Genomic DNA, 15241 nt, shown 5'->3' on the forward strand with positions numbered 1-15241 from the left:
TTTAGTGATACCCTTTCTAATTGCTTTGCTGTAATTATAAAGAATTTCCTAAAAAGATGTATATAAAACTGAATTCTATTTTAAATGTTTAAGGAATTTACTTTTAAGGAATTTCTGTAGTCAGTCCCAATTTTTTTTTTGTGTGTGTGTGTGTAAAGAACTGGGGTGTAGGCCCAGAAGTGTGGGGGATGAGAAGAATCACCAGAGGCAGAGTGGGGAGCAAAACGGGCAGATTTACTGAAGTACACTGCTAAGGGGAACAGCAGGCAAGACAGGAGAAGTCTGCTGACCACATGTGTGTTGTTAGCTCCCTGGCCAGGGATCAAACTCAGTCCTAAGAGGTGATAGCGCTGAGACTTAACCCCTATATCACCAGGAGGGCCCTGTAGTCAATCCCTTTATATTTATCTAAATATTTGTGTTTTAGTTTTTTCTAATATGTATATATATTCATACTTAGACTGTGTAATTGTAATGACTGCTTTCAATTATGATGAGTATGGTATCTACACAGGGTTTTACCCTCTAAAATTTTCTAAACTTGAGATACATGTTGATCATTCCAGAATAGTTTTCAATTCAAATCTCATCCCTTTTCCAAAAATGAAAAACACCTAAACTGTCAGGCTTATATTTTACAAATAAGCTGTTTGGCTGAATGATGATGGTTTTTGAGTTACAGTTTTGGTATGAATTTTAGGCTTTTTTCTAGATTAGAAAAAATTAGAAATTAGAATTTTTCTAAAATTAGAAAGTAATAGAATTACTTTAGAAGTTAGAAAGTAATAATTAGAAAAGTAATAATTTAGAAATTAATAATTAGATTAGAAAGTAATAATTAGAAATTTCTTCAGAGCCCAGTTTATATGTAAACATTTCATTCCTAAGTATTGTCTCACGCTTTTGAAAAGCTGAGTTTATGGTAAGAACATAACATTTGGAAGGCATTTGCATATTATAATAAAATAAAAGCAAACTTTATGTAGTCATCACTTCAGAGTTATTTCTTATTACTTAAAGTTTAGAAAGTTGAATCAAATATCAGGACCTTTTTTATCCTTTACCTTTTTTTAAACAATTTATTTCTAAAGACATTAAGTAAAGGTGGGCGTTCAAATAAAGTGGCGGTTTGGTGCCAGTGTAGCCAGTGTATCACAGAAAACATGTTGGGACCTGAGCTGGATGAGGAGGGCATCTACACGTGGGCTAGAAAGGTTTACAATCTAGCAGAGATGTAAAAGTTCAAGTGAGCTAAACAGTGTCCACATATGGGAGTAGTCCAGCACTAGGTATGAGAGCTCTAAACAGACAGATTGAGGAGGGTGACCCTACACAGGGGTGTCGACCCATGTAAGGTGAAAAGTGTCATCGGACATATGGCTGGGTCCACTGTAGAGAATCAGCCCAAAGTGAGAGAAAAGGCATCCAGGTAGGCAAGGATATGGTACTAGAGATGGGACACTTGTTACATACAGGAAACTGGTTATTTAAGTAAATACATCAGATAACATAAAGGGAGTCCAGTTACAAATATGAAAGGAAGTTATGGAAGGGGGGCAATGAGAATGAACCCTATAATGTTGCATTGGAATTGGAGGAGTTGGTATTTAGTGTCTTTATATTTGTCAGAAAGGGAAGTACAGATATATGCATATGTGTGTGCAAATACATGTGTATTTCCTAATGCTGCCAACAGAGCAGAACTGGAAACAACAGTACCCCAGCATTAAAGAATTTAGGTTATAAATACCATTTCCACTAGGACTTACTGGAGTAGTGATTGGTTCCAGGACTGACAGAGAAAGAAAGTATAAAATGTACCTGGAAAATATTGTGTCAGAAAGCAGGGAAGTATTCAAAATGTGATGAGACATGTCAAAAGCTAGAAGTCAGCTTGAAGGGGCTCAGGAGGACAGGTCATGACAAATTGAGCATCAAAATGCAATGAATGAAATGGGAAGCCATGATTCCATACAGATAAAATATTGGCACAAAACTAAAATTTTACAGGATATTTACAGTTTCAGAGTACTGCCTGCAAAATACTTATTAATTACAGACAGAGAAAAATAAACTTTATAATGGAGAAGACTGATAGAGCCTTTATTAGGCGATCAGAGTTAGCATTAGTAAAGAAACATTGAATTAGTATACCACCTAGCTGGATGCAATATGAAGAATACAGGACTACTTGTGATATTTCTGATAGTTACATAACCTAAATCTAATCATGAGGAAATACAGTCAAAACTTATTGTGGGATATTCTACACAGACTACTAGACTGTCATCTTCAATAACATCAAGACCATTGAAGTCAAAGACTAAGGACATTTCATACAGAAAACTAAAGAGGCATGACAGCTATATGCACCACATGATTCTGAAACTGAACCTTTTGTCATAAAGGGTATTATAGAGACAGTTGGTAAAACTTGGAATGGCATCTGAAAATTCAGTGGTCATAATATATCAGTGCTACTTTCCTGATTTTGATTGGAGAATGTTTTGACATCTAGGAGTGACGGGACAGGGGTCAACAACTTACTTTCAAATTGTTCAGGGGCAAAAGATCTCTGAATTATAATCAGACTTTCTTTAAGATCTGATTACTCCATGAGAAAACTGACTTTAACAGAGAGTAATGTCAGTATAAACTTACCTGTGACAGAGGATCCAGGTTCTAGCTCTAGGCTCCAATATAAGCACAGTTATAAAGGATACATTTTTACTATCTCTGTTAGGTTCCCCTTGCCTAATGCCATTATAAACAGAAGGATGCTCTCAAAAACTTGCCATCTTATTACTCCTTAAAACCTTTGCAGAGGTTTTAGGACATTCAATAACACTGTAGCAATTATGAAATGTTTCTCTCCTTGAAGAAGAGAAGGAACAGTGAAATAAGCCAGAAAGAAAAAGAAAAATAGTGATGGTTTCACTTATAGGGGGAATGTAGAGAAAACAAACAGGGGGTCAGGGGAAAAAAATAATCATAACAAATTAAAAATCAAAATCAACAGGCAAATATTAATCAGAGACATTCTGCAGGGGAAGGAGGAGGGTGAAGGATCAAAATGGGTGGGATGAGCACCAGGGACTACGGTGATGGTGCATCCATGAATTGGTGGTGGGAGTTCCACGGGGACTACACCTGAGAGGAGAAAGCATACATTGTACAAGAACGATGTAAAATATATATTTAATTTTAAAAAAAAGAGTAGTAACTGTTCTGTCTTTAACAGTGTGGGTATCTACTATTAGAAAAGACAGCTAGACATAACTGTATTGAAAGCAACAACTGAGGCCCACAGATCCCTGAAACTCTGAAGGAGGGCAATCTTTCTCTCCCATCTCAGGAACCTTGCTCCAAAGAGCCCCAGGACAAGCCCCATTACTCTTTTCTCTTTGTCCCCTCTCTCTTACTGCTTGGTCATAGTTACAGGAAATACACAGAAAATACAAGCCAAAGTTCTCTGGTCATAGTTCCAAAAAGTGAAGGCCAAGACAACTGGAAAGTACCAGGGAGACTGTAGGAAGGAAGAAGCTGAGGAAAGCAACCCCATAAAGTTGTTTATGAATTCCAGGGCTTTCCCTCTAGCTGAGTATGCCTGAATATCATCATCCTAAATAGCATTCCAAAGACTGAGAGGTAAAGACGAGACTACCTCCCAGATCCCATATTTGGCCACTAGGCAGTGGACAAGATAGCAGCACTGCAAAAGGTTTTGAAAATAATCCATGATGGTACCACAACCCACATAAAACTGCTAAGAACACTGACCTGAACCCAACCAGGTTAATTACCCACTGAAACAAAAATAGCTTTTCTCCTAGGATTTAAACAAGATGCTTAATCCTATAACCAAAAATTCATATTGTACAAAATACAATATTTATTTGTAAATAGAAGAACTTTGGAGAACCTATCATTGCTCTTTATTGCTATTCTTTCTCATATTTAGGGAGTAAGAATAATTTGACAATTGATGTCCTAGATTTTTAACTATATTTAAAAAAGTGATGGCTCATTAATCATTTTTGGGGGAAAAGTCTAGTTTTTATTATACAATAAGGTATAAAATTCTGAGTTCTTGCATATTTAGGACACACATTGGCAGAGTACATGTACTGCTATTTATTGAATAGTGAAACTGAGTTACCCGTGACCAGCGGATTATCACTTTCCACTAAAGCATACCCTGTAGCAGAGGGGAGAATAAGAGAGTTTCTCTGGACAGCCAAGGCTACGGGGAGTAGGAGCTCAAAGCACCCACTAAGGCAGAAATTTCTTTGAAATTGTATGTTTCGTCTTAAAATTTCAGGCAAATACACTCTGCATAATATAACAATGTTTATTTTATTAGAAGTATATGGGTTTCCCAAATCTCATAATTCCCTTCAGAAAGAGAAGCCAGGTATATTTAGTGGCTCCAATTTGAGAAGTATGACTTTAGGCCCAGCTAGATGATTTTAGACAGTAAGGTTTCATAACCCACTACTACGGTGACCATACAGCTGGTTTCCCAGGGCAATCCCACTTCTATGCCAGTTGTCCTTACATTATTGCCAGCTTCCTCTTTCAGTTTCACAAGTATTCTTTTAGAATTGTATGGTTACTCTCCTATACCATTCTTTCCTTTTTAAATTTATATCTGAAAGGCAAATCTCAACAATATAAACAGTTTCGAAAATAGAATGGAGATACTTCTATATCCCATTCTTTAATCCCATAGTATTTAGTCTTTTTTCATAGTTGTATTTTATGTGATTGTAATTTAGTGCTCATAATTTTAGTATCAGTTTAGTCAAGAACCTTGTTATCTTGTCACTTTTATATATGCATTGAAATCTTACATATGTGTTGAGTGTAATATCTAACAACCAGAATTATGAATGTCTTTAAAAAATCTGCTCTCCCCCTCTGTAGCAGGAACTCCAGAAGATAAAATGAGGCTGTTTCTGATCTATTATATAAGCACACAGCAAGCACCTTCTGAGGTAGGTCCTCTGCATTCAGTTATTGGAAAGAAGGGGAAACTTATGTATGTATGTTTCTGTAAAAATAGAAGTAAAAATCACTATTGGCAAATAACTACTCATTCGTTTGTTTAAAAGAAAAACAATTTGGTAAGGCTGGTACTATTTACTCTTTAGTATAATGGCAGTATTTATCTTCACCAAGAGAATTGTCCACTCTTGAAATGTCTGACCATTTTTAAATCATTGGAAAATGAACTAAATTCTAGTCACCAAAGTTCCTGTTTCTAGAAAAGAGCTATTCTAAACTAAGTTAGCGATGTTTTTTGAAAGATTGATCTTATCATGTCTCATATGATCTTAGAAATTCCATTTCTTTAAATAATAGCTACTAATATTTATTTGCCTTTCAAGGAATTTATCTTTAACCTAAACTTTAAAATTGGTAATATTTTAAGATTGTTATCAAAAGAAAGTCCATTATAGGGCCTCCCTGGTGGCTCAGGGGTTAAAGTCTCAGCACTGTCAAGCTATTGCCAGCCACGATGCAAACCCATGTGTCTCAGCAGACCTCTCCTGTCTCACACATTACCCTCCTCAGCAGGGGATTTCGGTAGATCTGCCTGTTCTGCTCCCACTCTGTCTCTGGTGAATCCTCGAGCCCCGCCCCCTCCACCTCTGGCCTACACCCCAGTTCTTGTATGCATAAATCTTTAAAAAATAATTTTTTAAAAAAATGAAAAGAATGTCCATTTATAAACTACAAAGGAGTCACTTCTAAAAAAAAATCCATAATTCCCAAAAGCTATGTAAATATTGTATTTAATAATATTAAACTTCAGGATTCATATCTGTCATACGTTTTATATAAAAATAAAATTGAGGGCCTCCCCGGTGGCGCAGCGGTTGAGCGCTGGGTTGCGAAGCTGCCCGCGGCCTCTGCGGCGCCGGTTCGATCCCCGGCTGCTCCCCGGCCACCGGAGGAGAGTCCCACATGGCGCGCAGACCTCTCCTGCCACCCGCTGCTCCCCTCAGCAGTGTACTTCGGTCCTTCGGTCCTTCTGCCTGCTCTGCTCTCCGCTCTGGCTCTGGTGAATTCTCTCACCCTCCCGCGCTTCTGACTGTACCCAGTGCATGTATAAACAAAAACAAAGAAAGAAAGAAGGAAAGAAAGAAAGAGAGAGAGAGAGAGAGAGAGAGAAAGAAAACATGCCTCTATATAAAAATAAATAAATAAATAAATAAAAATAAAAATTAAATTGAAATACTTTATACTACAATAAAATAGTTACTTTTATGTCAACAGATTTTTAGGAATGATTGGAAAATAACATTTTCTTTTCTAGAATTTTTTTCTCACTGAAAGGGTATTATGGGTAATCTTGTTTCCTTTTCTGTAATGAGCCATCAATTGCACATTGAAGAAAGAAGATTTTCAAATATGCATAGAAAGTTGATTTATTGTAAAGGAAAACAGTGATTTGATATCTGTTTTTGCTGGTTACAAACCTGTGAACTCTTTCAATATTAAGTCACTGTGATCTCATTAGGTGAGAAACAATCATAGGCACCTTAGAGATGAAATCTGGAATAATAGGATTGTTTGTGAACTCCATTCCTTTGCTTGTAGCAATGTCTTAATATCTGATAGATTGTAAGGCTTCTTTTGAACAAAATTCTTTGGCATGTTAAAGCAGCAAATTTAACTCATTGTTTTTTAGGCCTACTTTACTTTGTCCTGGGAATATATCTCTTGATTATTATTTTAATTCAGTAGGTAATCATTTTCCTTCTAGAACTGTCTCATTAATGGGGGTATACTTAGAGGATTTTAGTAGCCCATTTGCCATATTTTGTAAAGAATATGTGACTTTAAAATTTAAATTCAGTATTCCCTTAATATCACACCATTATTTTATTTTTGGTAAGGATTATGTCTTTTCATAATTCTGTCATTAAGAAGCATGAAGCAAATTATGACTATGGATGTTAATGCAAAGTAGTAAACATCTCTGGTTGATAGTGAGCTCAAAAGTTTCTCTGTTGTAATATTTTTAGAGTTGAGTAACTTGGATGATAGGCTTATGTAACTTACACAAATTCAACTAGACTTACCAGAAAATTTAATAAAGAAAAGGAAAGTAGTGAATTGATAAGTATAATGTACCTACTATTCAGCTAATGATTTTGAACCTCTAGAGTGACTATGAGCTGGGAAATCTGAATCTGATCCACTCAGGCAATGTCATTCTCCTTATATTTCTGGCTTTGAAATATCCTTTGTCAAACCACATCTTTCATTTAATGCTTATTCTGAGGAAAGTAGTCTTTTTCAACAGAGGAGGAAAAAACTGACTCTGTTGGACTTACTGAAGGATCTCAAAATACTTTACAGATGAATTGGGAATCTGTCAAAGGTATTTTTTATTATAGAAAATACTACTGTACTGTGCTTGGGTGCCTCAAATTTAAACTCATATCTTTGACCTAAATTTTTAGCTAATCAAATGACAACAAACTAAATGCTCTTCTTTTTCATGAAAGTGTAATTTTTTGTCATGTCCTCCTTGTTTCAGGCTGATTTGGAGCAATACAAAAAAGCTTTAACTGATGCAGGATGCAACCTCAATCCCCTGCAGTATATCAAGCAGTGGAAGTAAGTTTTATTTTCTTCATTAATTCTTATCATTTAGGAAAGTACATTAGAGGCAAAGTTCCCAAGAAAATGGGAATGCTACTAAGAAAATTCAACAATGCCCGCCTTAGTATTTGTTTTATTCAGTGGCATAGATATTCCCTTATCTGTTCCACCCCATCCATAACTTATAGTTTACAGAGAACAGTGTTGCTTTTTTTCCTAGGCAGGTTTATATTTTCTCTACTGATAAGGAAAATCAAAGACTGAAATGTTTTGGGTCAAATGTCTCTAAAACATTAAAAGAAGATTTTAATTTAACTAGTAATCAGAGAAATGCAGATTAACAAAATGCAAAGATTTATAAAATACTGATGCATTTATATTCTGCTATTAAAAATATAAATTGTCACAGTTTTTCTGGATGGTATAAAAAGTTTTTTAAAAAAAAGCTTTGAGCTAGCACTTCTTCTCTTAAGGATTTATTAGAATTGTAAAATCTTAGAAGCAATTGTAATAATGAAATTTTTAAAACCAACCTAAATATCTAATAATGGGATCGGCAAACAAATTATGGCATTTCCATAAGAAATATAGTTGAATCTTTAGAAAATCATATTGTAGAAGATTTATTTAACTGGGAAATATCCATGCTATACTGTGAAATCGTTTACAACACAATTTGTTTGATAAATGTTTTCTTTATCTCTGTTCCTAAGGACTCTCTTAGGCCTTCAGGCTATAAGAGCAAACACTCTATGGAAGGTCTCTGTCTGCGCTGAATGTGCAGTTGTGTGGAGAGAACAAATAAGCAAACAAATAAACAGTGTTTTAAACCATATTCAGTGATATATATATGGAATAAAACTGAGTGATAAAGTCTTAACTTGTTGGGAGTGATAACTAAATATGTTGAGGGGATCAGGGATGTTTGAGCTGAAACGTGCATGGCATTTTTTACAGCCTTATTTTATCTATTCATTTGTCCATCCCTCTCTCTGTATGTGCACACACATATCCCTATAATTGCATAGCTGAAATGACATGCACTAAATATTAATATTGGGTAATTCTAAGTGGTAGGATTTTTTTCTTTCGGTACTTTAACAACAACTTTACCTTCAAAATATTTATTAAAATATTTCTTTAAGACTACAAGACTCAATATGCTTTCTAATCTCAGCTGTGTGAAAAAATATGCATAACGAGAAATATACCTCTGGTTATTTCTGACTTGTGTTTTTTACTATCTGTGTATTTTTTCAAATTTTTTTTTATTCAACTGTATTCTTGTAATAGAAAAAAATATGTAACTTTTTGGGCCTCCCCTGGTGGCGCAGCGGTTGAGCGCTGTGCTGAGAAGCTGCCCACAGCCTCTGCAGCACCGGTTCGATCCCCAGCCGCCAGTGAGGGTCCTACATGGTGCGCAGGCCTCTCCTGCCGCCCGCTGCTCCCCTCAGCAGTGTACTTGGGTCCTTCTGCCTGCTCTGCTCCCCGCTCTGGCGAATTCTCTCACCCTCCCACACTTCTGGCTGTACCCAGTGTTTGTATGAATAAGTAAATAAATCTTTAAAAAAAAAAAAAGTGTAAGTTTTGTTTAAAAAGAGAAGCTAGAAACTATCTTTTCTGAATTTTATATACATATACATTTACACTTTTGGTTGTATGGCATATGTCATTGTGTTTTATACTTAGGACAGTGGAACTCCATCAAATATTTAGCTGTAAACAGAAAGGCAGTCTTGGGCATCATTTTATTTCTTCACAAAATACATAATTGCCAATTGGTAACATGTTTATTTTCAGTTACAAAAACTATACCAACTCATTAAAGAAAATTCTAGAAAACTCAAAACATCTAGTGAGAAATAATCATTTATCATAACCTTACCATCCAGAGTCTAGAGTATACACTAAAGTATATCCTTTTATATACATATTTATTTGATGTATGTAATTATTTTATTATTATGGATACTGTTTGTAGTCTTGTTTTCTAGTGGCTTTCATCATATCTTTTTTATAAAGGTTCTTTTTATTCATTTATTTATGCATATAACTGGGTTGTAGTCCAGAGGTGCATGGGGTAAGAGGATTCACCAGAGACTGAGTGGGAAGCAGAACAGGCAGATCTACTGAAACACTGCTAAGGGGTGCTGCAGGCAACAGGAGAGGTCTGCTATGCCCTTCGTGGGTCAGTTCCCTGGCTAGGGTTTGAACTCGGGCCGCAAGCAGTGATAACGTGATAGCGCTGAGACTTAACCCCTATGCCACCAGGGACACCCCATGTCTTATTTTCATTGTCTTAAAGAATTTCTAGTAGTCATATTTAGTGCTTGAAACCTCTAGTTTAAAGAAATCCTCAACAGGGCCTCCCTGGTGGCGCAGCAGTTGAGCGCTGGGTTGCAAAGCTGCCCACAGCCTCTGCAGTGCCTGTTCCATCCCCGGCCACCAGGCAAGGGGCCTACATGGCAGACAGACCTCTCCTGCCACCCACTGCTCCCCTCAGCAGTGTACTTCAGCCGTCTGCCTGTTCTGCTCCTTGCTCTGGCTCTGGTGAATTCTCTACCCCACCCATCCCCCACGCTTCTGACTGTACCCAGCGCTTATATGAACAAATAAATCTTTAAAGAAAGAAAAGAAAAGAAATCCTCAACATTTAGAAAGACTGGAAAGTAAATGACTAGATGCAATTAAATATAAAAGAGTGTGGTATAGCTATAACTAAAAGGAAAATCTTGGGTAGTAGAATAAGTGCAGTTATTTAAGAAAAGTGGTTTTGATCTGAGTCTTAAAAGGAAGAGTACAATGTCTGTTGAAGTAGTCAGTGAGTTTATTCCAAAAAGGGTAGCATGAGCAAAGGCTGGGACTAAGGGAGTATGGAATATAGAGAACAATAAAGAGACTAAACTCTATCAGTACATCATTGTTCTCTTAAGACATCAAGTCTATTTCATGTTGATGATCAGATATACAAAAAGGTCAAGGAAATATGTGGTTTGAGAAAGTAATGCATTTGTGGTTTTCTAAAATTCTCAGTGTGTCACCACTGGTGGTACTGTATATTTTATATGATTGTAGATTATATAATGAATGCTTATGTTATCATTCAGTGCTAGGTGTGCTAAAATATTGTGTTACATTGGTGGAAAAATTCTCTTTAGAAAAACTGTCTGCATAATAAAATGTTAGCGTTAGTCAACAGATATTTTAATACCATGATACTATATGTTAGCTGTGATAGTCAGCTTTTAAATATACATTTCTTATTTCATAGAGCTTTTGCCAAGATGGCCTCAGCACCTGCCAGCTATGGCAACACTACCACAAAATCAATGGGGTAAGTATTTTTAATAATTCTGATTGAATAAATCTGGTACCCAGGGCCATAATTAAACAGTCATGCTCTAAAAATACCTTGTCCGCCACTTAACAATGTTTTCATTGTGATAATTAATATCAACATGCCTTATGTGTCTTTAAATAGTGTAAATTCTCATTTTATAATGCAAGCTAATAAATTTTACATGGTATGAGTTGTGGCTTTACTGCCTCATTCTTAATATGTATTTTTCAGTTTTTGTAAGATATATGAAAGTTAAAGCTAGTTTTCCATCAATGTTAATAACTAGTCTAGTTATTGAAGCCAAACATGGAAGCCTTAGTTTCAAGATAGACCTAACTAAGCATTGCCACTAAATAATCAGGAAGTCCCCCGGACTGGTTATTACCGCTGACTCCAGCAAATCCCACAGAGTTTGCATGATTTTCAAAAGAGTTAAACAAGGTAATTCTAACTATTATTTTCCATACCACACTAGTTTCAAATTCCCAACTTATTTTTAGTTTGAAACAAAAGCATTGAGGCCCAGAAGACAACAGATTTATTTTAGCCCAACCCTGAGCTACTGATTTTAATGAAACAGTTACCACAAATCACAAGCACTTGGCCTAAAGCAGGACCTACTAGGTGCAAATTGGCAAAATGAATCCAGTTGGCCTCACCTTCAGACACTGTTGTACAGGTCAGCATACTCTCTCATAGTTGCCTGGTGCCACGGAATTGCCTCAGAACTATTAACTTCAACAGAGATTAATGTTAACTACAACAGAGATTATGGCAAGTCATTTGTTGATGTTAAGTTTTTTTTAAAGATTTATTCATGCATACAAGAACTGGGGTACAGGCCAGAGATGCAGGAGTGTGAGGGGATTCACCAGAGACAGAGTGGGAAACAGAACAGGCAGATGAACTGAAAACACTGCTGAGGGGAGCAGCGGGTGAGACAGGAGAGGTCTGCCGTGCCTGGTGTTATTTTTATTAGAAATTGAAATAGGCAGCTTTTCTCCCAAGACTCTACCTGTGACTTATATAGGTGCCTATCTTTTTCCTAATAAACCTGTCCTTTCAAAATGTTCAAAAAAAAATCCCTGCTGGTACAAGGGAGGAGCAATATGGAGCAATCCGCAGCCTCTGCAGAATGAGTTCAATCCCCGGCCGCCAGGGAGCGACCCATATGACGCAGAAGACCTCTCCTGACTTGCCCACTGCTCCCCTCAGCAGTGTATTTCAGTCACTCTACATGTTCTTTTCCCTGTTCTGTCTCTGGTGAATCCTCTCACCCTCTACCCCCACATCTCTGGCCTGTACCCCAGCTCTTTGTATGCATAAATAAATAAATCTTTAAAAAAAAAATTCAGACAGGAAACATTTCTAAGAGTTAAGGTAAAATTCATTTAGTGTATTGTGCTTCACATTTTTATGTTACAAATTTTATATACAGGGGAAATAGTATACAATGCAAGATTGTATTTAGCTGTTATGATAAAGAGAACGTAGTTAACTTTTGACTTACTCATAATACTTAATAGACATGTGTTCAATTTCTTAGTGTGTTTTGAACTCCAAAGCAACTTGTCTGAAGTACTACCTTTCATTTTATTGTTTTATTATAATATTTAATAAGGCAGTCAGAAAAGAAAGGAATTCTCTTCAAATTGTAATTTATCTAAAAACTATAAATAAGGCTAAGCAATTAAAATGTATATTTTAAGGGCATCTCTTTAGTTTTTTTTATATTACACTAACAGTTATTGACTAGTCAGCATTTTATTACTAGTTTATTGATAAAATTACAACAGTGATAACTGTAGAAGCAGAAATTCTCATCACTTCAGCTTAATGAAAGCAAAAGTGGTGGGTACACTGAGCATCAGTGGTTTGAATTCAGGCAGATATTTTATCTGTAACAGATGGAAACTATAACTTTTATTTAGTGTGATCTTCCTTTTTTGGTCCTAGCCTCTTGTCACGAGTCATGAACACAGGATCACAGTTTGTGATGGAAGGAGTAAAGAACCTGGTATTGAAACAACAAGTAAGTGCATTTGTCAGAAAGGTACTAGTAACTTTTGAACAAATGTTAGCATATTGATCAGCTACAATAACTTCTAGATGTGTCCAAGTTATAAATACTAGGAATAAAATAAAATCAATGAGTCTTTGGAGAATATTTAAAAATACGAGACTATTTTTACATGTGTAATTCAGAACTCTGTAATATTTGCTTATTTGGATATTACTCACATTTTGATTTTCCTTTAATGACCATCAGATTTGTAAAAGTACATTAGTTGAAAAATGAATTTAATCTATTGAGAATAATGGACCACTGCATAGTATATGCCATTTTAGGTTTTATCATATATTAAAGGAATAAGCTGGTGAAGTTAGTAGTATGAAGGCCAATGTAAAGTAGAATAAGAATTTTTTTTTTTTTTTGAGGTCTAGTCCTCATATGGCTCAAAGGTTTTTATTTTTTTTTTGCATATGTATCTTTTATTTTTTTTTAAATAATAAATTTTATTTTTATATTCCCCATACAATTGCAACCCCCCCATTTTGACCCCAATCCCTCCCCTCCCACCCCCCAGAATAAGATATTTTAAGTAGAATTTATGTTTTGGGATAATGAAACTAACTTCATTTCACACTTCATGTTATAAATAACAGTCTTAATTTTTTTTTTAAATATTTATTTATACAAGCACTGGGTACAGTCAGAAGCGCGGGAGGGTGAGAGAATTCACCAGAGCGAGGGGGAGAGCAGAGCAGGCAGAAGGACCGAAGTACACTGCTGAGGGGAGCCGTGGGCGGCAGGAGAGGTCTGCGGCCATGTGGGACCCTCGCCCAGCGGTCAGGGATCGAACTGGCGCTGCAGAGGCTGCGGGCAGCTTCACAACCCAGCGCTCAACCACTGCGCCACCGGGGAGGCCCAATAACAGTCTTAATTTTACACATAGGACATTTTAAATTATTTTTACATTTCTCCTATTTTGTAATTCTGATATGTAAGAGTGTCATCATTGATTTAGTTTCTTGTCAAATAGGATTTGTTTTTTACTTATTATGGAAATTTTCAAACATATCTTTTGGCACATCAGACACTCCTAAACCCTTTACCAATCTTATGTAGCAACCTGTACAGTAATGTTTCTCGTATTTCTAAAGTAACCATATCCAAGAACAATGAGCATAGTAATTTTTTAAACAATCAATGGTTTTTCAGTTGATTAAATTTCATTTAAATATTTTTATAGATATAGGTACATAAATTATGTTTCAGGCTGTTGATATTTTGTTCTCTGTTACAGTTCAGTTTTTTCAATCAGTAAAAGTTGAGTAATCTTGTATACCTTAATCTTTTTTTAATTAAAATCTGTCATACAGTGTAACACTGTGTACTTAGTGACAAGGCCTCATTTAGGCAAAGAGGCTAGATAAAGCATTTGACAGAGAGATCTCAATTGTTTTTTGAAGAATTCATTCTTCTGCCTTTAAAGACTTTGTGTATTTTCTTTCTTGTTCTCCTCATTTGAAGATTCTGAGACAGTATGTACATATTGTATAGAAAAAGCAGAAAGTACAGCATTCAGTGGTAGATCATTCTTTTGGTTTTAACTGATTATAAAATCCAGACAAAACAAAGAATTTTCTCTTGGCTCATGAACTTTTGAAACATTCTTATATTATGTAATGATCTATTCCCTGGCAGGTTCATCAATACAGCAGACCTATAAAATAATAAAATTTAATCATACCTTTTAGAAAAATCTTTATAGTAAATGAAGATTTATCATGAGATAGTGTGTACATATTCACATTTCCAATTTCACAAATATATAAAAGTAATAAAATCAAGGTACTATCGGTAATAAAACTCCATGTACAAATCTAATAGTATAATTCAAGGAACTAAACAGTTAAATGTAAGTAGGGAAATGCATATGAAATTAATTTCTGAAAAATCATGTAATTTATAATGTTCCCTTACTCCAGAATTTGCCTTTTCCTGTTACATTGCAAAGTACTTCATCTTTTGTTACTGTTACTTGGAACAAATATACCTATAATTTTTTCTTTTGGATAAAAATTTTTAGAGATTTAAATCTGCAGCCAATTAAGTTTCTAGACAGTTATGGCATACCTTATTTTTATAAAAGCAAAATTTTACTTGAAAAAAATTAAAAGTTGAAATTTTGAACTACCTCACTGTTTTTTTTTTAATGCTAAACAGAATTCAGGAAGTACATTCAGTCAGCTTGAACATTTGGTGCTTGTGTTTATATT

The 15241-nt window shown here is 35.5% G+C and overlaps 1 protein-coding gene across 2 annotated transcripts in view; it reads left to right on the forward strand.

Annotated features, from left to right (window-relative positions):
* Positions 1 to 15241, forward strand: part of SCFD1 (sec1 family domain containing 1) — a 98009-nt gene that overhangs the window by 62632 nt on the left and 20136 nt on the right. For both annotated transcript variants that reach the window (XM_037503174.2, XM_054689620.1), the window contains exons 16-19: positions 4927 to 4997; positions 7553 to 7632; positions 10889 to 10951; positions 12914 to 12989. In XM_037503174.2, the coding sequence (XP_037359071.1) occupies positions 4927 to 4997; positions 7553 to 7632; positions 10889 to 10951; positions 12914 to 12989 (290 nt within the window). The remainder of the gene's footprint in view (positions 1 to 4926; positions 4998 to 7552; positions 7633 to 10888; positions 10952 to 12913; positions 12990 to 15241) is intronic.

The sequence above is a fragment of the Talpa occidentalis genome, unplaced genomic scaffold, assembly GCF_014898055.3.
Source record: "Talpa occidentalis isolate TD23 unplaced genomic scaffold, MPIMG_talOcc4v2.1 talOcc4.11, whole genome shotgun sequence".
NCBI lineage: Eukaryota > Metazoa > Chordata > Mammalia > Eulipotyphla > Talpidae > Talpa > Talpa occidentalis.